General features: G+C 43.1%; 2 protein-coding genes across 2 annotated transcripts; one reads left to right on the forward strand and one right to left on the reverse strand.

Annotated features, from left to right (window-relative positions):
- Nucleotides 1-6,733: 6,733 nt before the first annotated feature.
- ccne1 (cyclin E1) lies at nt 6,734-18,059 on the reverse strand. The gene is made up of 12 exons (XM_083760153.1): nt 17,982-18,059; nt 17,425-17,475; nt 17,121-17,208; nt 16,434-16,502; nt 15,933-16,090; nt 14,416-14,551; nt 13,168-13,314; nt 12,197-12,292; nt 11,884-12,018; nt 11,351-11,462; nt 8,556-8,713; nt 6,734-8,114 (listed from the first exon to the last, which is right to left on the reverse strand). The coding sequence occupies exons 2-12, from the start codon at nt 17,436-17,438 to the stop codon at nt 7,923-7,925; spliced, it is 1,305 nt and encodes a 434-aa protein (XP_083616279.1). The 5' UTR covers nt 17,439-17,475; nt 17,982-18,059; the 3' UTR covers nt 6,734-7,922.
- Nucleotides 18,060-19,195: 1,136 nt separating this feature from the next.
- On the forward strand, nt 19,196-24,346 carry LOC310855233 (uncharacterized protein F13E9.13, mitochondrial). Its single transcript, XM_083760155.1, has 6 exons — nt 19,196-19,329; nt 19,440-19,522; nt 19,863-20,043; nt 20,473-20,623; nt 20,878-21,005; nt 24,067-24,346. The coding sequence occupies exons 1-6, from the start codon at nt 19,251-19,253 to the stop codon at nt 24,255-24,257; spliced, it is 813 nt and encodes a 270-aa protein (XP_083616281.1). The 5' UTR covers nt 19,196-19,250; the 3' UTR covers nt 24,258-24,346.
- The last annotated feature ends 1 nt before the right edge of the window (nt 24,347 follows it).

Below are 24,347 nucleotides of genomic sequence, written 5' to 3' on the forward strand. Positions count from 1 at the left end.
GTTATTTTCCTGGTTTCACACTGTTGAATCTGTACTGGACTTTGGTGGAGGAGTTTTAGGGAAAAATAAAGACCCTTAAACTGCATTACTGACTGTTCTTGGAGCCTTGGCTGTTCGGGCAACTTCACAATCACCATTCCAAAAGTTTCATCGGGACCAAGCAGAATGCTAATAGGTAGAATTACCTTTCTCTGTATCACACACACACACACACACACACAAATCCATCCCCTAATATACACATTGCTCCTTGGTTGTGTCCTTACAGAGGAAAGAAGGGCTCTTGAGAGAAAAGCTGTGATTTATCAAGTGATTGTGTGAAGTTAATTAGAGAGGCCACCAGAGGGAGGCAGATACACATTTAAACAGCATGACCAGGAGAACATCATGTATAAACCGTCCCGAATCCCCAGGCATTTCAACAGGAACATATTGCACGAAACTGAAGAGTACTACAGGGGCGCTGTAAGTCTGTATAGCAACTGGCCCTTCAAAAGTTTTCATGTTTTCAACTGGAAATAATGTGCGACCTGATGTGCATGCATCACAATGGCATGGACTGCATCATGGATTGGTAAATTAGTGATCATCGCCATCCTCAAGGAATGTGGAATAAACTCATTACACTGCAAAGTTTGCCAGTTTCACATTAAGTCACTGTACATTCATTGCTTCTCAAGCAACTTCCCCCATATTAACCATCACAATGCAACACCTTGAGCTTGTATGTAGATCATAAGGCACAGGGGTAATGTTCCTTACTATCACCAGAGCTTGGTATTTCAATTAAATGCATTGAAATATATTGTATATTTGTAATTTATAATTGCAAAGCATTTGTCCCCATCTAGGCTATGGGATAAGCGTCCCGCCCGGCTATGGACCACAACTAACCAATCACAGAGACATGCACGCTGGCCGCTGGATAAGCATCCCGCAGCGCACTCCCATGCACTTTGTCCTAGTGATGGCAACATGCCACACTACTTTCAATATGTTCACTGTCCAAAGATTTGTTTGTCTTCATAATATAGTCTGTCTTCTCTGGTTGCAGTCACAAATCTGTGATGTGACAATAAAGCTGATAAATTCTGATTCTCACAATGGTAATCAGACTCCATTTTTGAGGGGTGCTAGCACTATGGGACTTTTAATGTTTGTTAAAATGTACCAGTAAATCGTTTGCCAGATTTTTAATGTTTGTTAAGATGTACCAGTAAATCGTTTGCGAGCTAAGTCTCTGAGGATATTACAATGTTTGTTTAGAGCACATATGACGTAAAATGTTTGCAAGCCAAGTCTATGGACTTTGAGGATATTACAATGTTTGTTTAGAGCACGAAAAACATTTGCCGGCCAAATCTAGCGTTTGTTTAGGGCACTAAATGACAGCGTGATCGTAAGACTTCATGGGGCGATATAAATACAGTGGGCGCCCCTCAATTATAAAACAATATTTGTGCCCACATTGTCACTTTTGTGGAGACTGAGGTTTGACTCCTCCTGTGTGCCCCCAGCTTGACCGGGAGCTCCAACGAACACATGTATTCATGCATGAGGGTGGGAAGGGTGGGGACTCTGGGGAGGGTTTCAGGGTGTCTGTTCGACAGGGAGGGATAGTGTGTTTGTGTTACCTCCACACTGTCAAGTGAAAAGAAGCAGCTAGGGACGTCATGTGTATCGAAGGAGACAGATCTGAGATGATTGTCTAAACCTTCACTGAAACCAACAAGGGGTTGGTGAAAATGAACAAGATAATAAAAAAGGGTGGAGGCATTTGTTTCCGACAACCGACATACCAAGAGTCCAACAGTCATTAGTTCGACACCATACCCAAGCACTAACTGAACCCTAACCGCACGCAGACGCCACAGGTGATTTGTAGCCTGCAGCATGGGTGATTTGTAACCGGCAACACATCTCGGGAGCCACGGGTGATTTGTAACCGGCAACACATGTTGGGAGCCACGGGTGATTTGTAACCGGCAACACATCTCGGGAGCCACGGGTGATTTGTAACCGGCAACACATCTCGGGAGCCACGGGTGATTTGTAACAGGCAACACATGTTGGGAGCCACGGGTGATTTAATTTATTTTTATGGAGGGATAGACAGTAGCTGACAGGAAATGGGTAGAGAGAAGGGGGGATGACATGCAGTAAAGGCCGCCGGGATCGGGAAGGGAACCCGCTGCACACTTCCAAACTGGATTACCAGCCAAGGTGCCTGGACCGTTGAGCCACGGCCCAGGCCCCACGGGTGATTTGTAACCGGCCATGCATGATTTGTAACCTGTGCATGTCAGACTTTTGGTATGTCGGATATAGGTCTGCACCACAATAAAAAACAAAGTTAGCAGTTTAAAAGAAAGCAAAAAAAGTTGGCATACATTACTATGATGAATGAAGTCGATGAAATATTGAAAAGTAAGTGAAGAGAAACTGAGTCAGCCGGAGCCGGTAACATCAAAGGGTCTGACTGATATACACTGAAGCAACTTGTTTACATGGACTTGTGACGATGCCCTCAGGGACGTCTGGCCCGATTAGCACACGCCTCTCCAACCACGAACACTAGCACTGCTGACAGTATAGCATCAGCACACACTAGAAAAGAAAAACGACCCACGTAGTTTCACACATCCGTGTGAAATGAGGGGCGCTCTTGTCATCGTACATCAATTAATGTTAGCGGACATTTGACATTGCTATAGGTACATAAGGTGGTCCCTTATTGGCCAAGCACTCCCACCAACATGTGATTGGTTAGCCGATTTGCTCGTTTACATATGACGTAAGTTTTCCCTTCAATGTCAATGGCGTTTAATGTCCACAACCGTGTGAAGTGAGGGGAGCTCTTATCATCTTATATCATCATGATGTAAAATAGACACTATGTCTATTGGATCAGACACTAGGATGTCAAATTCTCCATTAATTGTCAATGGGAATTTAATGTTTGTGTAGGACAAAGTTTGTGCACAAGAACCAAAAGCTGGATATAGGAGGGGCTAGCCTAGCGCCCCTCAAATATCCCACTTGTGTGAAGTGACTTGTGAGCGGTGCATCATCATCATTTTATCATGATGATGCAGTCCTTCCAGCCAATCACAGCGGATGATTCTGTGCTCAAACGGAAATGTGTGAAGTGAGGGGCGCTCAGATTTTTGGGGTCATGTTGATGTTCTCATGTCCGTGAATTTTTTTATAAATGTATTACAAGATGTATTTATATCAGCGTCAGCAAGATGACGTCGCTGTATATTTACCCTAAACAATCATTAAAGGACATAGACTTGGCTGACACAATTCAAATTAAGTTATAATGTAATTTACCCTAAACAATCATTAAAGGACATAGACTTGGCTGGCATGAATTACATCATAATTTACCCTAAACAAACAATAAAGTACATAGACTTTGGCTGGGACGGGACATTTCTAATGTGACTCTCAACATGACAATTATGTCATAGGCCTGCCTATGACATAGGCAAAAATGATTGTACAGCTGGTAGTATTAAAAAGCCATTTGTATCTCGCAATTACACCTGTTGTTTTGTGTGTATTTTTTGAGGGCCTCCTACAGCTTTTGTCCACACGTCTCATATTTGCCATTGACAATGAAAGGAGAAATTAGGTCAAATTAAATGACAAAACAAACATTAATTAAATGCCATTGACAATGAAGGGAAAATGTGTAGATGAGCAAATCGGCTAACCAATCACATAAATTCAGTTCAATGGAAGGAGAAATTGGGTAATTTCTGCCTCAAATATGACGTAAATTTGTGGCAACACAAACATTAAATGCCATTGGCAGAGCCTTTTGTGGTGGTTCTGGACAACCGTGTATCTGACCGACACCAGGCACTGCACTCCCTGTGGTGGTGTGTACACGACTACTATACACACAGAGACGTGGTGTATTTATAGTAGGATAAACACACCACACTGCTCTAAACATTGTGTTGTTGTTGTTGTTACTTGCGCAAGTACTGTAATCGGCTGGGTATGTCGTGTCACCAGACTTTCCACAAGTTGTCAGTAGTTTTAGGCCTCACTGACTCACTCACACCTTTCAATCTAGCATACACCATTGATGCATGCTAGATGTAAACAAAGGGTAAGTGTCATGGCCGCCCCAATACATTTCCAATGGAAGTCACATTTTTGTTGTATGGCTTTCGGCTGTGTTTCGACTGCCCCCCTCCCCCTCATACAACAAAAATGTTGTGTCAAACCATGTGACTCCCATTGGAAATGCATTGCGAGCTTGCATCAGTAAACAAGTCTCATGCATCAGCTAAGCTATACATCAATCTGTTGTGAAGGTGGTTGTGCCAGGTGTAGCTTACCATGTGGTTGACGACGTGCTTTCCTTCCTTTGCTGTCTATGGTCATGGGACGGTCTGTCTTCATGACTGTTTGTGGCATAGCTGCTACTGTATGTTACGAGCTTCTGAGCTATAGGGTAAATATTATACTAACACATACAGTCAATTATTTATTGTGGCGTGGTGGATGAAGGGTCTTTCTTCATGGCCCACTGGCCTGTGGGCTGTGGCCTTCCCCTAACCACGTTTGCAACGTAGTATAGACCGTGAGTCTGGACAAATGGACAATTACTCAAGATTTGTAGGCTACTATACTACTAGTCTACCACAGTGTGTCCACCCCTGCATTCACTCACTCAACACTCTCTCGTGTCTCTCTAGCCCTGTAAACATGACCCTCGTATTCATACGAGGGTCATGACGTAACTTCACCCTGGTCTTTGCAGACGCTACATTTACAAATAATTAAAATATATAAACATTCGCATTTCAAATATAAAGTACTCACAAAGTTTCCCACGGGTGTTAGTTAGTAGCAGCGCTAGCGATTAGAATTTCTGCATCCCGCGTTGTTTAATAAAAAGCATTTTTATCCGAGGTGTTATTTTGCCATTGGCTTTCAACTACGCGCCCCTATCGGTCGGGAGGAGGGTGGCACTCGGTGTGTTCGATATAGGTACGCTGACCGCCCTGCCAATACAGACTAATAGGCGAGTGCGCTCTCGGTGTGCAACTGTGGATTTCCCAAACGAACCCCGTTTGAAAAAAGTAGCCGGAGAGCTCGGACAAAAATGCTTTTTATTAAAGAACGCGGGACGCAGCAATTCTAATCGCTCGCGCTGCTACTAACTAACACCCGTGGGAAACTTTGTGAGTACTTTATATTTGAAATCTGAATGTTTAAATATACGGAAATCTTGTAAATGCAGCGGCTGCAAAAAACAGGGCAAAGTTACTGCATGACTGTCATGATAATTATCATGGCAGTCATGTTCCAGGGCTAGTGTCTCTCCTGACCGGGTCACCTGTACCGTCGTTTCTAGTTCTACCCGACGTCACGTACAGCGTTGCAACCCAAGCGGCAGCCTCGAGATGCGAGAGTGGTCGAGATTGGTCTACTGATGTTTTTGTATTTTGGATCCCGTAGTAGTAGGCTATGTCGGCGGGTGCATCACTCCACTGACTCCAGAACAGCTAGGTGTTGACTGAGTCTGTTGACGTTGTATACTTTGTTGTATCATGTTCTGACTCCCGTCAGAATCCTGCAACTCCCACACGCATGTTTTTCTTTTTCTTCTTTTTTTTTCAGTTCCGCCAGCAGTTGGCGCCAGAACCTACTCTACTATTTGGCTGTGGTTAACTTGTTAGTGACAAATAGCGAGAATGGCATAGGAGCCGAATACGCGCAATTATGGCATGGGCTAGGAGCTGATGAATACAATTGAAATAATTCCAGGGGTACACAGGACATAGCTAAAACTAAAAGGGTCCCGTAAAGATGACATTGGCATCTATAGATCTGATTTCTTGAATAAATACATAGGCCTAAATGGCCTGTCCAAGTGCAGGAAAGATTTCCAAGCAGCTCCCAAGTTGAGGTAGAATGAAAATGTCCCACCCACTTCTGTGGCATTATTTTCCAATCAACGCTTAATGAGTTTCTCATTTATTTGATCATGATTATTTTTTATCAGACGTCAACATTAAAGGGCAAATGTGACAGCGCCACACTGCCATCTAGTGGAATAAACCTGTGTGTGTTGCGTGTAAGCAGAGGACAGAACGTGCCAAGTCACCCAACCATTACAGTGCCACAGCTCCATTTTGAGTAGGTAGTGTACAAGTGATACATTTGGTTAAAACAAAGCTTTTTGTTAAAGGTTAAAGGACTAGTATATTCTGGTGGAATCAATATATCACTATGCTTATGCTATAGAGCGTTTGTTCAGTAACAGCAGGGGTCTCCTCAGTAACAGTGGTCTCCACAGCTCTTTGATTTAAGACAAAATGCATATTCAGGACAGTAGCCTGCCAATCAGGAGAGTACCGATTTATCAGCTTCATTTGTGTTCTAGTTCCAATCTTGTCTGCTTTTTTGTCTCATCACTTCCAATTTCACTCATTTAATCGGTATCCCGAGTTCTCCATCAGTCTATCCTGATTGGATAAAATTGGTACCCCGACTTGAAAAATGCATACTTTGATTAATAGAGCTGGAGAGACATCCGTTACTGAACAAACACTGAAAGCAATAAATACTTTCCGAATATAGAGCCATTTGACCTTATTTTAACCAAATAAAATCACCCTACTAATTTGTATGGACACATTTAAAAAATATATATATAATTGAAAATGTATTCACCAAACACATTAGACTCGATAAAAACTTGAGGCACAGTCTTTATTCAAAAATATATGAAGTAGCAGCATTTCACTTAAAAAGAAAAAAGAAAATCATAAATTTCGGTGGTGGAATGAAATGGAGGTGTTAAAATAAAACACAAAAGTTAAATACAATCAATATTATAGCTTCGTAAGCTTGGCGTGTTCACTCGTCCATTTACTGTGAGTAGCCAAGCTACTGGTCCCGAAGTAAAACATGGCCATGTTGTCCCAGCAAAATGTCAAGATTGGAACAAATTGGAACACGAACACACATGCACGCACACACACACAAACACACAACCATTTCAACCTTCGTAATGCAAAGCCCACCTTTCATAGCAGCGTAGAGCCATGGATGACCCTAGTAATAGGTTTGTTTTGAGGGGGAGGGGCAACTGCGACCACCATTCATTAAAAAATAAAATCTTAGTGATACAAAACACACATGGTAAAAGCACTCGACCAACAGAAGAAACTTGCCAATATAAACGTCCAATCGATCAGTTTAGCCTCGGCATATAAAATACGATGGAGGCATCAGCCACAAGTATGTGACTCGTGGTTGGCAATTCATGAAACTGCATGGATACAATGCAACAACGCACTGAAGTTCTCCAACTAGGTGATAACCACAAAAAGCCCTCCTCTTAAGGACCTTACACACCTGGAGCGTTAACGAATAAACAACCCGAAAATGCATTTCATTTAGTAAAGCCCAATTCATAGAGATTGATGCTCTTATTTGCAGTGAAACATCGTTTGTGTTTCTTTATCGCCACTCAATATTTGCATTCTGCATGGACGTACTCGTTATACAAACAGCAGTGCGACAGCAATGAGAATGAATGGCACAAAACACTCTCGGTCTGTAAGGTCCTTCACTGGTCTGGTTCGATCAGCAGGCTAAACATAGATCAAACCTAACAGGAGTGGCATTCGAGCCATTTGCACGTCCCAAGTCTGTACTGGCTTCCGCCATTTTGCCAAATTCTATGTAAATGCATACCGCAGATTTAAAAAGCTCCCTTCCTGGACTGGTGGAAGCATGAAATGCCCCTTATGAGTCCAGTCCACCACACATGTCCCGTTGGTCCTTTCCATTCCAACTCTGTGTGAAGATCTGTACAGGTACTGCACATTGATAGATCTCGAAAAGCTTCTCTGATGTTCTTGTGTCAGCTTCAGGATCTCACTCCGCTATTGTAGAGGTTGTGGGTCTCGGGAGGGAGTGCTGATCCTCGATCTGATTTTGGGGACCGTAATGCCAGTGGCAGCTTCATCACGTGCCTCTTCACACTTTTCAATGCTAAGTGGTGGGGTCAAGACTCCAGAGGGGACAGCACAGTTTCCCCGTTCTAGCTCAGTTTCCTGGTAGGTCTCCACTTTATCCTACACACAAACACATACACAATGTGATTAACATAAATGTTTTAAAGGAATGGAAAAGAGTAATTCTTATGGGAGTGACATGAGAATGTGTACAGTCTACCTGCATTTTTAGAGTATACATGACTACTATTGATTTATTCAAGGGATATTTGGGTCATTTCATCGTCCATCAGGCTTATGTGAACACGCCAGACAATTTTTAGTTGTTGCTCGATTCAGTATTCACGGTGCCCGTGTTTCTCACATATTAGTCCAGAAAAAAGGACAGGTGGTTTTGATGAATCTAACATGGTTAAAATAGTTTGAAGTTACAATGGCTCCTGCCCCATGGCTTGACCAGGCTTACCAAGTCAGTTATGAGGTTTACTCATGTAAATGATAATTTTACAATTGTTTGTGCATTATGACTATCACTTTAAAAGTTACTGTGTCAAATCTTACCAGCCATGTCAGGTAGGCTGAATGAGTCTGGATGTTGTGCATGTCGTCTGCAGGTATTCCAGGAAATGTTTTCATAGGCGAAGCACCACCTTCCCTCAAGGCCAAGGCAAAAGGCACCATCCACCTCACACACTCCTCCACATCCACCCGCTTCAGAGCTGCACAGGCGCAAAGAGAGACAGTGAGTCAGACAGGGATGGACAGAAATGTGACATGTAATTATATAAATCGTCAACAGTCGCTCATAATAAATACCATATTTTCAAGTCAACATCGCAATGCATAGTCACAATGTATTGCGATTGCATTGTGAATAACATACTTTTTCATTTATTCATGCACAACCTTTTGGCTATGAAGCCTTTATCAGGACTCCATGAATGCTTTGTGACCATGAGGAGCGTGTGACCATTTCTTTGTCTAAAGATAATTGTTGGGGCCAAGTGGTTATGGCTATGGTGCAGAGCATGTGAGTGGAGCAGCTGCATTTTGAACCGAGTTTTAAAATGGTGCAGAGCGCCTTCCCGAGCGAGAACTGTCCTCCGCTCCGAGACGCTCAGTGTTTAGAATGTAACACGTTGTTTTAGTGTGTGCAGAGCCCACAATTGAACTACTATTAAAGTGTACTGAAAAATTAGAACATTCATCAACGCGTGATTCGTGTGGTGACTGACAGTGCCATCGAGGCATTTAACATCCTCCCTGACTTTTAAGGAGAAGTGGAGAAAGATGATGATGAAGTGGTGGCAGAGGAGGAGGAACCTGCATTAGAGTTCTCATCAGGCCTGAAAGTTAAAGCCCGGCCCAACCCTACCCCAACTGGGTTGGCCGACCCTAACAATTACCATAAAGTTAGGCCCGAAAACCTGAAAAAGCCCAAATGAAAGAGAGACGGGGAGAACAGACTTAATCGCAGAAATAAAGGATTTTAATATGCAACTCACGTTCAACACGTTGGCTTTCCAGGGGTATGTAAACAAGTAGCAGCTCCCTTTAATTCCTCTGAAGTTACGCAGTTATGTCCAGTCCCCGTTCGCAAAGTCCAACAGTCCCGTATTATCATTATCACCATCAACTGCCATCTTGGCTAGTAGTTAACAATACATCAATCATTGCCTCTCAACCCCATACGCGCAATGTGTGTCACGGACTGTCCATAAGAATAGACATACAAATTACCAATGCACCACTCATGGCGCGTGGGCAGCTTACAGATCTGTTATTTTGGACACATGAGGCGCGACGACGTGTACAATAAGCATTTTGGAAACGAAATAGCCTGTACAGTGGACTGTAACATTGCGTGGTCATCATGTAACTTGCCTGTATCTTACGTGCATGCAGTGAACATTAACGTTTACGTTATATGGAGCGTTTACCGCAGTGACGTTGGTTGATTAGGTCAGGACGACATTAGGTTACTTATTATTCACCGTACCCGAGACAGCAGTGCAACATCAAACACCCCCCTGTGTGTGCAGAGCGCCCGATGCGCAAATGAAGGAGCGCTGAGTGAGCGGCGTTGATGGGGGATCAACACGAGCGAATGACAAGCGGGACAAAAGCCGTCGAGAGCGAAGAGTGGATTTCTCTGCCGCTCCGCGCCGCTCACATGCTCTGCTATGGTGCACTGTATATGGGCACAAAATGCTCAGATTATTGTGTCCCCAGTTTGATAATCTTCTACTCTCTCTACATTTCGTCTTTCAACTATCACTTTCAAATAGCAGCTTAAAAAAAAGGTTATCACACAGAAGACCCTAACCCTAAAATCAAAATGTCCTGGTACCAACACAATCCCCCTCTATGCCACTAACCACTAACAACATTTTCAAATATGGATTAAACATGTTTAATGGCAACGCCGATTAGTACCGACCAACATGCGTTTCTGCAGGACCCTAATGTACGTCAGACTAAGAGTAGCTTTGAAATCTTCAACGCAAAACTCTATAGACGTTAAATTTGTCCGAGACCAGTGCGGTACCAGTGAGAAGCCATTGACTTTCAAGGGACCCTGGATGTCGACATCCCAAATACAAAAAAGAAGAAAGTATTCAGGGCTCCGAAAGGGGCTACTTAGCCGCAATTTGCAACTCTAGGATTTTTTTACAATGGGTTGAATCTAGAGTTGCAACATGCTCCATCCACTTCCTATTCATCATTTTTGGTTTGTGATCCGCTTGTCTTAAATGACGTTAAATGACATTGCAGCTGCAGTCCAAGCTTGAATTATCCTCTTTCAATCTGCCGAGCTTGTTTTTCATAAAAATCCACCGTAGAGATGTTATGAGCTACTTTCTGTCAAGACATCCTCTGCAAATGATTATTTTTTTAAGTGTTGCAGTTTGGAAGCACTCGTTTCTGTTTACGGGTCGCGCTGCTGCCTCCTGCATTATGTGCAAATTCGAAACAGGTTGAACGCAGGGCCGTTCAGTGACGTACGACGAGTGCTTCCAAACTCCAGCACTTAGAAAAATAATCACTTGCAGAGGATGTCTTGACAGAAAGTAGCTCATAACGTCTCTACGGGGGATTTTTATGAAAAACAAGCTCGGCAGATTGAAAGAGGATAATTCAAGCTTGGACTACAGCTGCAATGTTGGTGAGTTTAACGTCATTTAAGACAAGCAGATCACAAACCAAAAATGATGAATAGGAAGTAGATGGAGCTTGTTGCAACTCTAGATTCAACCCATTGTAAAAAAAATCTAGAGTTGCAAATTGCGGCTAGGGGCTACTATACCCTCAGTTTGCCTATTTTGGAAGATCGGATGGACAGCCAGTTCCTTTACCTGAGACGGTCTCCACAAGCTCCAAGGAAGAGAAATGAAACAGAGCTGAGGCAGCAAGAACTCCGCTGGTGAACTCCAGGGATCGCGTGTCCAGCATACACAGATCCAACAGCTTGGAAGAGAATATAGACACAATTGAAAATGTATCCCTATGAAACCAACAAACAATGAAGCCATCTAATCCTGGTCTCTATACTGCCTCCCCCTGGTCAGCAAAAACAATAAAGTCATCTAAAAAGGGCAATGTCTCACATTTCCTGAGAACACAGAATTGGTTCTGTTGATACGATCATATTCAGAGGGAAATGGATACATTTATGACTAAAGGGTTTCCATTTACCTACATATTGCTTTTTCTGATGATAGGTGTGTGTGTGTGTGTGTGTGTGTGTGTGTGTGTGTGGCGGATTGGGGGAAATCCTGTTCCCTGGGACAGAAGCTTGTATAGTGCTTGTACTGGTGAATATATCACATAAATCAGTGTATGTATACAAGAGTGTAACCATAGTAGGACTTTTCCATTGTGTGTGTACCTCAGAGATCTGTGTGAAGGTGTCCTGGGGGTATCGGCGGATCAGCAGCTCCTCCTCCTCTTTCAGATAGGCCACCTGGATGTAAACATTGAGCCAGGAGATGGGAGTATGAGGGCTTAAACTCCACCCCAGCTCCTACATCACAAAGAAAGGCACACAGGGATGTAGAGACATGATTAGAAGGCAGAAAGCGAACTACTGCATGATCAACATTCACTGCTTACAATAACACAAGACACAACTGGCAATAGTTTTATTTTCAAACATTATCAAAGCATATATATGTATGTTTGAATGTTTGAATATTCCATACCTTCATAATGATCAGTTCCATGCTGAGAATCTCATCTTCAGTGCAGGCTTCGTCTGTTACATAAGCAAACTGGTGCAACTTCGGCGGGTACATCTCCTGAAGAGTGAGAATCCGCCGTCAGTAAAACAACTCCTAAAACAGCGTTTTAAGCATGGTCCCTGTTCAATTCTTAGCTAGGTTGCTAGGCAAGTAGCCAATGAACAAATTCATAGCTTCAGTGGCACGCTGTTCGTGGTGGGAATCCGTTCCCTACTGTAGCAAGTTAATCATTTCAGTGGTGTTGTGGAAGCAACTTCTGTTCTCAGTGTGAGTTACACCGGGCTCTGGGAGTTTTGATTTCATAACATTGTGCACTTAGCCATGTAAACTGCGATTGGTCTAAAATGTAGTCTACAATGTAGACCAATGAGAGAGATTACTCTACATTGTGGGGTGTGATGGTGTGGTCGAAAGCCTAAATACAGACTAATCTTTGCAAAAATTGCACATTGACAGACTGAATAATACACCATTATCAGATGTGCTGTGTCATAGTGCCTGTAAATTATGCACATTTTTAACACTCAACCTAAAAGATAGCCTGATGAAGGCTGCATAGGCCGAAACGTTGCGGTTTCCCTATTATAAGTTGGTTCACTGCATTTGAAGACAGTGTGCGGGTGTTTGTTCCTTTTGAGTGGTGCAACCACTCCCTTAAGGAGTTATGTGTGTGGGTGGGTGGCTGGCTGCCTGCCTGGGTATGAGCACGAAAAAAGCATGGTTGTTTTTCACCACCTGTGCGCAACCTAACACACACACGCACATATTAACTGTATATAGGATGATTTTGGGTGTGCCAGTACAGTGACAGTACAGTACAGTACAGTAGAGGGACCGGCCATTTCTCAAACGTTTCGGATGCGGAGCGGCCCGCCGGAACGGGGCCGACACGTGGGTCTGGAAGTTCTGAGTAAGATTCCACAGGTCACTACCTCCACTTTGGCAGCGATGAAGAGGCAGGCAATTCCTATCAGCTGCAGCATTGATTTAAAGACGTTGCTCTGCGTTGCCATGTAGCGATCAAAATAATCTTGGGCCAGGTGGTACGTCTCACGGTGTAGTTTGTATGCCTCACACACCTAAAGAAAGAAAAAAGCATTAATATGGATAAACACATTTAAATCACAACAGGCTGTGAGTGTGAAGGACACATTTATATGTTCAAGCTCTCAGTCAACTTCCAAAAAGTGAAGGCAAGTCACGGTTGAGTACTATAAAGTCATAGGCCTACTCTAACATTTTCAATTAGTTATTTTATAATTCATTTATAATTTCTGATTATGTTTGACATTATATATTCAAGTGTGCTCAGTTGGTTACGTTTCCTTAATTTTTGCCTAGCATTGTTTAAACATCGTTTAAAAGGTCAGTGAAATTAGTCACTCCTCACATCTCTAATGTGCAGTGAACGCTGATGCAAAAAGTGCCATCACAAAATCTGGGAAGCACAAATGTCAGAGACAAAATGTACATTGTGGCTATTTTGAGTTTGAAAGTTATCCTCATCACCTAACTGCCATTCCCCCAACAATACAAGCTAAATTGTAATGCCCAAAAAGGTGTAGCATCATCGAAGTATTGTTCCAATTTGGACGTGAGTTTACGGTGGAGTAGATGCTTTAAACTCTATTGTTAAAATGGACCAATAATGAGCAACCAGAAGACGTTAATTCAGTTATTCCGCTTTCATACCACCTGATGTTGCTCTGATGCAATTCATTTCTGATAAAAGTCCCAGACCACTTTCTGCACAACTCAACCTTTTATGGCAATTATTAAGAGCCACGTTTGCTTTATGGTGTGGAGAAGAGCCAAAAGCCACATCATAAGGACACAGTGGATACGCTCTTTACTGGCTTTCATCAGGGCTAATCTGATTTGTTGATCATGGCTTGCATAAAGCGCTCACTAATCCGACAGATATTGCAGTTCATTCATCTGCAGCACATCCAGTAGATTAGCAGCATTTCACATGCGGGCCATTGCGGGACACTTATAAAATGTTATCTTTCAGAAACCATGTTCTTCGTCCATCCCACAAGGGAATGTCTGCCAGTGAATCAGTCTTGAAAAGGAAAAGCGGTGACAGACCCAGCACCTTTCAATGGAGTTTGAATTGACACATTTCTCTAGGAACAGCATGCCATAACTGTACAAAGTAGAAATGCCAAAGAGTAGACCTCCATGAGCCAGTCCAGGAGAATGGACCTCATCTTGGGTTGGAGATGAGGATGCTTCTCCATGAGGTGGACATCCTTGGTGTAACTCTTGTCCTTCTCCAACATGTTGTGCCATACCACATCCTTGCTCGCCCAGCTATAACAAAGGGAATGATAGAGATGCGCATGAAACAATGGTTACAGCTTAGGTTGTCTGAAACTACATATAAATACGGAAACCGCTGCCCGGGGGCACGTGTATCTCCAGAGTAGGCAACATGGAGGCAAGCTTTTGCAGAAGCATAGCAGAAGCTTGCAAACAGGCAATGTAAACATTTGTTTTCTCATGCCAAAAAAGCTCATTTGGATTGAATTTATAAGTCCTGGAAAAGACGTGCTGTGATTGGCCAGTAGTCACTTGAGTGGCAGCGACGCAGGCCTGATGTGCTGGTTGGTGCTTTGCATGGTTTCCGTCACCATCGGTGTATGAATGTGTATGTGAATGTAATGCACAATCTATGTAAAGCGCCTTGGATAAAGGCGCTATATAAATGCACCATTTACATACATGTACGCACATTTTATCCAAAAATAATCACAGTACAGTAGAGTACAGTACACTACAATAAATGTATAGTTGCACCGCTCACTTCACACAGACGAGATTTTTTAAATATCTATGGTCTATTCCACATGCTTCTCCTCAATGGATTGAGCAATTGACCTCAACTTACACGCAGCCATTGGCTCCGTTTTTCACTCTAAAATGTACGCCATTTATTAGCATTTGTGTAAACACAGGCGATTGGGAGTTCAGCCTATGGGATGGATCTAGTGTCATGGTAAGGTATGGGAGCTCTAGTGGCTGGCTGCACACGCTATGCCGCTCCGACATTCCAGCACTATGTACGATCTCACGCGGGTTAAAATTTACATAACAATATTTCAAGTATTTTCAGCGTTATTCGGCTGCTGCAAAAAACTTCCCTCTGTGAATGACAAGGAATGTGGAGCGGCACCGTGTGAGTGTGTATGTGCGTGGTAACTGTAGGGGCTAGTGAGAGGTCGAGTCATAGGAACACACACCTGTTGTACTGAATTCAGATCGTTTTGAAACTAGACAGATTCAGAATTGATGTGTGACCTATTGAAAAATGTATATACAAGAAAAAGAAAAATCTGCACATAGGTTAATATGCAATATGGAAAATTGAATGACCCTCATACATCATGGAGCCTGTTTTTCCAGCACGGGAGGCTGGGTCCAGTTGAGGCTGGCAGTGTTTCCAAACGTAAACTTTATGAAAATGTGCTTATGTGGAAAGTACCAGTCACTTATTTTTCTACAACAAAAATGCAGTGTACTGTACATACACCTTGTGAATAAGTATCACAGAAGTAATCTAGTACTAGTACTACTAGGAGAATCCGAACTGAACCCACATCGGAGTTCAATCTATCTGCACACAGGAGACAGAAGTACGTTTGAGTAAACCGATTTAATTCACAAATATCACCAGGCAGGAAACTGTACTAACCACAGTGTAGGGAGTGGGGACGAACGAACAGGGGTGACAAATATGTTGCTGAAGGTGTACTGGGGGAAGCCTGCACTTTTGATGGTAACCGGTTGGTCCTCTTCGTGCTCCGGTGTGGGGATCCACCTGTGTGGACTTGCGTCAGGACTCCAGCCCAGCTGCATATGTAAGAAGAGCAGATGGAAGGCAGGAGAAATGAAAAACAAGGAAAGAGGGTGAGAAAAAGAAACTCTACAAAAAGATCTCTAAAAGAGAAAAGAGAATAAGAAAGAAACAGCCCCATACACACTCATTTCCAGTGGCAGAAAGTAATGCAGCAGAGGACTGAGCATTCAAGTTTGTATATACTTTATTAAACTGGAGAACACGCAGCAGGTTCTCCATTTGATCGGACATGGACCACTTGCACTGTGCACATACATAGCCATGACAAGTGAATATGTTTTATGAAGAATGGAGATGCATTTGATAGAATGGTGAAAAGTGGTGAGAGATGGCTACCTCAGCATTACGCTCACATTTCTTCTTCGTCACCATCTCTTCCACCTCCGCATCAGGATCTTGCAAATACTGCATAATGGACAAAGATTTTAGAGGTGATTCAGTTTGCAGGCTAGTTCAGATATATAGCAGAGACCTCTACTCTAAATCAAAAAGGACTGAATGACTCAAATTCATTGGTGAGCATGGTTCGTCTCCAAGGCATTGCGCCAAAACATGTCCACAAATTAATATTAGATATGATCTTGTCGTCTCTTTTTCAGTCCTTTTGTTTTAATTCAGAGTGCATGTCTGTCTTTTTCTGTAATGGAGTATTTTTGGAGAGCCAACAAGGCACTCTAGTACAAACTGGGAAGACAATAATAGTGTGATGACTGTAAAAGGCCAGGTCAGATAGAGATATTACCACTTGTCCTGTTCTTTAAACACAATACTGATTTGTATCAGTACACCCCCCCCCCCCCCCCCCACACACACACACACACACACACACACACACCACACTTGAGAAAACTATAGTTGTTCCATTAGGACAGTGACTATCATTCATGCATTTGAGTCATTAGTCTAACTAAGTCTCAAACAACAGTATAAGTCTGTATTTTAGCTTCCATCCAATCATTGCTCAATCCAATAATAATAATTAGCCTTCAGGTAGCTCGTTGGCTAACTTTGCAGTATACTTACAACAGCAACATCTGCCTTCCTCTTCCTCGAACGGGTTCCATGATCCCTCGGTAGTTGTGGGACTGCAGACTGCGACTCTGTATTTCGCCTACAATAACAAAGTATAGACGAGTCAGAAGTGCAAAATGTATTGTGCTATAAATGAGCTATTTTGACAACATCTAGCTCAGCTTTTTCTATGCGAAAACAATGGTTTGTACTTTCTGTGCCGAGCTAATTAGCAGGATGGCTAGCCTCATCAGCACATAACTTCTCAGTTGATTGATATTCTTGACAGATCGGTTGTAATACCGGCTAAACTCACCTTTTACCAAGCATTATACTCAAACGCGTGTCCTCCACACTCCGAGCAAACCTGAGAACAAGCGACGTGTTTTTATTCATTTTATTTCCAGTTTTAACAACACATCACCCACTCCCAACCCCCACCTCTCTCTTCTGACAAAGCCCAACTCAGAGGCGCGGGGAAATGGAGATGGGACTCGACGTTACAAGATCAATAATATGCACTAAATACAGCGAATTTCGTCGTTAGACCAGACAACCCGTAGCATGTGACTCTATGCTATGCGGTCCGCGCAGTAGTTTGACATTTTCTTATTGAGAAGTTACTTATTTTTCACAAACTTTGGACAGATGGCCACGGTTAGTTAATGGCCGAGCCCTGCACAGCTGGGTGACTATAGTTTTCTCTAATAACGTTACACTGCAGGATATGCACCACACACACAACAGCCAAACATCTATACCATTTAAGAAGGTTGTGTAAAGTTGCAATAGCTTTAGGTAGCGTTTAGCTTAGACCGAAAATGTGGTTATAAAAGCCAGAGGTAATCACGGTATCGTCGTAACATTAATCACCTCAAGATTCCAGTCCTTGAAGTTCACTCCTAAGCAGCAGCACCGATCAAATAAACAAACAGGACACTGCCAATGGAGTGTGGCTTTCCTCTCCTGCAGACACTTTTGGGTGTGTATGATGAAGAACCCGGCAGATTGTTACTTCTTCTGAGCTGCTGGCGCGACTATTTTGCGCCTTCTCTGAGAACAGATGACTTGATGCATCACAGTCACACACGTCAGAGAGGAGGTGATTTAACTTGGCGCTAAACCGCCGGCTGTTCAGCACGTCTTTACAGCTTCATCCTGGACGCCACTCTTCTTCTTCACACGCTCTCTGCTGTGGGGATGTTTCACATCGACAACGAGGAACAGTAAAAAGAACCGGGACGCAGCTGTTAAATTAGTCTAAGTATAAAGTATATTTACAGATTTTTGCCGGCAAATCGGAGGCGTGTCTGATGACGTGCCGGGGAAGAGGCGTGACCAGAAACAAGTATGAAGATAATACGGATTCGACAGTGACGTAGCGGTCGCGCGGAAGTGCTCTTTGCCGATGGGGCTCTTGAACAGCGAAACAACACAGCATTGTCACGTTAAAGTAACGCACGCGTGTTGTGTATGTGTTTTTAACTAGTTCGTTTAAAATCAACGGTCCACGTTTTTCCCGAACAGCACGCTTAACAACCCATGTACACGCTTCCTGTTTTTCGTGACGTCACAGTTTCATCCTTGGTATCTTGATTCTAGGCTGGAAACAGGAAGTGTCCCGGGCACCGCGTGGCTAGGCTGACAGATGTAAACAAAGCCTACAGCTCTCTCATAAAACCCCCAAAACAAACACAGCAGGACGAGATTCACCACAGAAATGTATATGCATCGACACTACACGGTGCAGCAATACTTGACACTGGATGTCATTCTAGACGCATGTATTATTTTTATATGTTGTACAACCATGTGTGTACAAACCAACGAGGACTTTAGCCAGGGCGCCCTTTTTTTGTTGCTAATGCTATGTTTTTATTTCATAATGTGTCGAGACTTCACGCCATTTCAGCCATCCCCATAAGTGACACCTAAACTTTCTATTAAACATAAAACTTTTATTTATTACGAGTGTCAGGCTACATTTGGGGGTGTTTACCGTGTTTTGAAACTAAAGTAAGATAAATATGAACCTTGACCATATCACGTGATCATCGCGACAACAAAGTACAGACGGAGAAACAAGGTATAGCTATAGGGGTAAATATAGCCTACACTACAACATTCTTGCTTTTGGAAAATATGAACATGAAATTTGTGGACCTCTTTGGACGTCTAAAATCAGTGGTTATCGGGATGATCCACGTTAAAGCCTTACCTGGTAAACTCTTTGTTCTTCCTTTTATTAATATAGATTTTAGACAATATCATGTTTCATTCTCAACTCAATTGGACCCATGTTTGTATCCTCAAATCCTCGATCTTATATAGGCACACCTTTAGGGTGTATGAGCATCTCGCAGATCACTGAAGAGGCATGCAGAGAAGCAGAGATATATCTAAAGGCAGGGATTGTAAGTATATAGCCTACTGTACTTACTTGTACTACTACTATTGCTACTGTTGGTACAAAAGAGGAAAGGCAGCAGCAATTTAATCCCTTGGTCATTCATCTGGCCATATCTGTCGATAGTCGATACCATCTGTCCATGCAGACTACTCTCCTGCTGATTGAACATTATGATCCTATGCTGCTGTCTGTGTAGAATTATATGTGCATATGGCATTGTCCTGTTTTATCCCATCAAATAAAGACAAGTTCACGCTGTCAGTGTGTTTTTATGTTGATTCTGACTATTAATAGTGCAGTGCTGTGTCTTGCAGTAATTGCTGTATATGGTTCTTCTCCATCAGGATGGTATGATCATTGAAAACATGCATGACATCCCCTACTCCTTCATGGTGGGTCCAGAGGTTTGTGCTTCCATGACTGCTGTGTGTGCCGCGGTGAGGGGCCTCTGTCCGTCCCTGCCTCTTGGAGTGCAAATACTGTCCGCCGCAAACCAGCCCGCAATGGCAGTTGCCCTGGCTTCAGGTTCACACTCATATTTAGCACTGTCTGTCAGTCACATACAAGTTATAGCAAATATTTAACTTGTGCTGTAGCCTATACAAGCAGATCACACTAACTCTTACTCAGTCAGTGGCTACAAGTCTTGATTCAAGTTTCTTTATTGAGGAAAAAAAAAACCTTGATATGTACCATCTTATTTTCGAGGGGATCCCATTCCTAACACAGATACATGTCACAATCAAACATACACTAAACCTTGCTCAGTCAGTGCCGTGGCTATTGGACTTTCAGCACCCAATTTAATTATTTAGCACCCGGACTCTGGAATTTCATAGTTATATTATAGAATAGAAAATAATTTGACAGGGGGGATAGTGTTAATAATGCCAATATGCCATGTTCTGATTAGGGAGGCTAAACATAGCCCTCTCTGATTTTTCTTTATGGAAGGTCTGGATTTTATCAGGGCAGAAGGATATGTCTTTTCCCACGTGGCCGACGAGGGCCTTCTGAATGCATGTGCTGGTGAGCTTCTGAGATACCGCAAGCAGATCGGGGCTCAGCATGTGCAGATCTTTACTGATATAAAAAAGAAACACAGGTGAGATTATGAGTTTTAAAATAGTGTTAAAATAGTTGATTTTCCAAAATGGATTGGGATTATGCAGAATTTCCCTCCACGGAGTAAGATATTCATTGTCTTTTACACATCTCAGTAGTGAGGAAACAGTTTTTTAATAGAAGAACCCTACTTTAGCCTGGAATTAGGTCTAATCAGGGTCATATGGTTGCATACAAAAAGTGTATATAATTTTAGTTTTTGATAGGCGTGTGTGTGTGTGTGTTTTATTCCAGTTCCCATGCCCTGACATCAGACATGACCATAGAAGAGACAGCCAGAGCTGCTGAGTTCTTCCTCTCAGATGGAATGGTCATCACTGGAACTGCCACTGGAATGCAAGCAGACCCAGAGGAACTCAAAGGTGAACTCAAATCACACTAAATATGACAAGCCATAACTGTCATAACTCAACACTCTTCTGATGTCATTAATACACAGTCTTAAAGGCTATTGTTCAGATTGACTATTCTTTAGGTTTCCCCTTTTGAGTGCATCCTCTGTCCACCAGAGGGCTCCCTCCTTGTTTGCAAGCTGAAGGGAATCACCTCCTGTCAGCAGGGTATAGTTTACATTCATGCCAGCATTCAGCAGTCACCCAATATGGTGCATGTCTGCAGCCTCCATCCGCTGTCTCTGTTTTAGGAACGCTTAGCATCTGACAAGGGTTGCCGCCAAACAAACACAACCAAACAGATCCACACTCTCCATTTGTCTACTCTATACACTCCGCATGCACATTCATGTATTCAAAGGAATAGGCCTGTTGCATACAGGCTCTTGCCACGGCCCACAACCCTTGAGCAAAAGACACTGGCCTTAGAGCTAGCTGGAGGCTGGAGCACACAGTACAATCTTCTGTTAATTTATCCATTTATGACTGTGAGCATATTACTGTGTAGTTGGAAATAAATACACATTTTACTTCAGAGATACCTTGGTTTCATATGCTCTCTAACCCTCTGTCACTCTCTCTGACTCTCTCTGACAAGCACTTGACTTACTTGACTTATTCCTGTAGGCTCCTAGGTGGAGCATAGGGCTGCAATCACACCCCGCCATCGGACTCTGTTTTGAGCAGTTTTCTTCAGCTGGGCCCACGATAATCCGGTCGTCTTTGCCTCACTCTCCACTGATCTTCTCCAGGTCTGTTTTGGCCTCCCCACTTTTCTTTTGCCCTGTGGGTTCCAGTCCAGTGCTTGCCTAGTGATGTTGTCAGTAGGTTTTCGGAGGGTATGTCCAATCCACCCCCACTTTCTCTTCTTCACATCCTGGCTGATGGCGTTTTGGTTGGTTTTCTCCAACAGGCTGGCATTTGATATTTTATCAGGCCACCTGATGTTCAGAATGCGCCTTAGGCACCTGTTGACAAATGTCTGGAGTTTATTGGTGGTAGTGTTTGTCACTCTCCATGTCTCTGATCCGTAGAGGAGAACTGACTTGACGTTGGTGTTAAATATTCTGATTTTATTATGGAGGGACAGTGCCTTGGAGTTCCAGATGGGTCGTAGTGTGGTGAAAACGTGTCTGGCCTTGTTTATTCTGCTGTTGATGTCATCGTCTGATCCACCATTCTTGCCCAGTATGCTCCCGAGATATGTGAAGCGGTCAGTCTCTTTGAGGTTGTCTCCCTGTAGTTGGACTGGGAGATCCTGTTTGTTGTTTACTTTCATGAGTTCTGTCTTTTTCACATTTATCTTGAGGCCAGTCTTTGCTGCCTCTTCGGAGAGTAGTGTTAGCTTTGACTGTGCGTGTTGGTGTTTGTGAGAAAGAAGACATATATCGTCTGCAAAGTCAAGGTCTTCAAGTTGTTGCGTGAGGGTCCACTGGATGCCAGTCTTACTGGCCATGGTTGTGTTTTTCATGATCCAGTCGATGGCCATCAAGAAATTGAAATGTGATGGATTATCCTCATAGTTTCAATCCATGAACCATGATTCCCCAGAATTCCTCAGGTGTTCACTTTCAACTGACTGTAATCACTGTATTGCACATAAAATACAAGCGAACACACGCACACATGCATGCACGCACACACATACATATACATGCACACCCACCTACACACTCTTTTGCACTTTCTATTAAGTTTTGCATTATGTGTTATGCACTGAGTTCCAGCTCCATTCTTAAACGAATGTCCATAAAAGCTGGTACTGTCTGGAAGCCCAATGTTATGGTGAGGATGCCTCCTGCTTCCCCGTACCCTGGGAAGGACACATGCCTTCATCCCAGCCAGACAGGCAAATGCAGACACCATACCACCAGTGATGCTATTTTGAGCAGTCGCCAGTTAGACACATATAAGTCTGTAATGAGATGGAGTGAAACAAGCACACGACCTTTAGTGCATGCACAACCACACTCACACGTGCATCCATTCGTAACAATAAATAGACATGCAGTGTGCATGTTGCTTTTCTTCTCTCTGTCTCTCTCAACCAACAGAAACAAACACAAGGCAGACTGTATGACACTTTAGCTCACCTGCCAAGTTGGAGGTCTGCTGATACAAAGTCTAAGGTCCATTGGCAAGAGAAAGCATACCTTTGTTTAGTTCCCAGTTTGGGCAAACTACTGTAAATCCCCTTCATTCATACACAAATATGGATTGAGGTTGCCTACCGAGGTCTGTGTTGCCTTGTGTAACGGGTTTAGTCTGTGTATTTGGTGGAGATATCTATGGTGTAAAAGTGAAGACATGAATACAATGATATTTCTAACTCCTTTATACTGTACCTGCGAACTGTTATTGCGCCACCATGGCACCGATTTGAAACATTTTGGGTTTTGCGGTTCTTCCATGGCCTACTGGGGGTGTGTGTTCAAAGTTTCATCCCAATTGGGCAATGAAATGTAAACTTTGAAAGCCAATCGTAACCAGAATGGAATATGAAAGATCTGATCTTAATCACATGACAACAGAGATGAGGTGTATAGTATTAATGAGTGAGTGCATTATATTACGTGTATAAGTCTACATATATCACCGTTTAAGCATAAACATCAGATCTGCAGTGTAATACATGGAATTGTCGTTTATCTGCATCTGCATGATGTTTGTATATAACTAGCAATATGCAAGGTCAAAGCTGTATTCATAGAGAGAGGGGCCCAGGCCGTGGCGTAACGGTCTGGGCACTGGTGATCCAGTCGCAGTGTGCCGCGGGTTCAACTCCCGAGCCCGACACGGCCTTTACTGCATGTCTTCCCCCATCTCTCTCCCGTTTCCTGTCAGCCTACTGTCTGTCCCTTCAAAAATCAATAAAAAGGCGTAAGCCGCAAAAACAAAAAAAATCTTTAAAGCTGTATTCATGGTGAAATATCCTGAAGAGGTATAGCAGAGTGAGTGGGTATATGCAGAAAGCAACCTCATCCAATTGCATAATTTGAGCTTATATGTTCTTGTCTCTCTCTTGTTGCAGTTGTTGCCCAGTCTGTGACAAGTCCAGTGCTGATAGGCTCAGGAGTTACCTATGACAACGTGGAACACTACCTGGAAGCAAATGGCATAATCATTGGCTCTCATTTCAAGCAAGGAGGCCACTGGGCCAACGCCGTCGACCCGGAACGAGTGAACAGGTTCATGAATAAGATGTTGGAACTTCGAAATTGATTATGGTAGTTTCTGATGTCACATCAGGGCCTTCACCTGGACCCACTTTTTATTAGTGGGTTGAAATCTCTGCCTTCATTGCCTTGTGAG

Source organism: Protomyctophum parallelum (genome assembly GCF_964188405.1).
Source record: "Protomyctophum parallelum genome assembly, chromosome: 2".
NCBI classification, from domain to species: domain Eukaryota; kingdom Metazoa; phylum Chordata; class Actinopteri; order Myctophiformes; family Myctophidae; genus Protomyctophum; species Protomyctophum parallelum.

Coding starts and splice junctions, on each gene's coding strand:
- ccne1 (XM_083760153.1), bottom strand. Junction 16,091..16,433: donor AATGTGAGCGTAATGCTGAG/GTAGCCATCTCT, acceptor TTACATATGCAG/CTGGGCTGGAGTCCTGACGC. Junction 8,714..11,350: donor GCTTGTGGAGACCGTCTCAG/GTAAAGGAACTG, acceptor GCGCCTGTGCAG/CTCTGAAGCGGGTGGATGTG.
- LOC310855233 (XM_083760155.1), top strand. CDS start 19,251: ATGAACATGAAATTTGTGGACCTCTTTGGACGTCTAAAATCAGTGGTT. Junction 19,330..19,439: donor CCACGTTAAAGCCTTACCTG/GTAAACTCTTTG, acceptor GATCTTATATAG/GCACACCTTTAGGGTGTATG. Junction 20,624..20,877: donor GATATAAAAAAGAAACACAG/GTGAGATTATGA, acceptor GTTTTATTCCAG/TTCCCATGCCCTGACATCAG.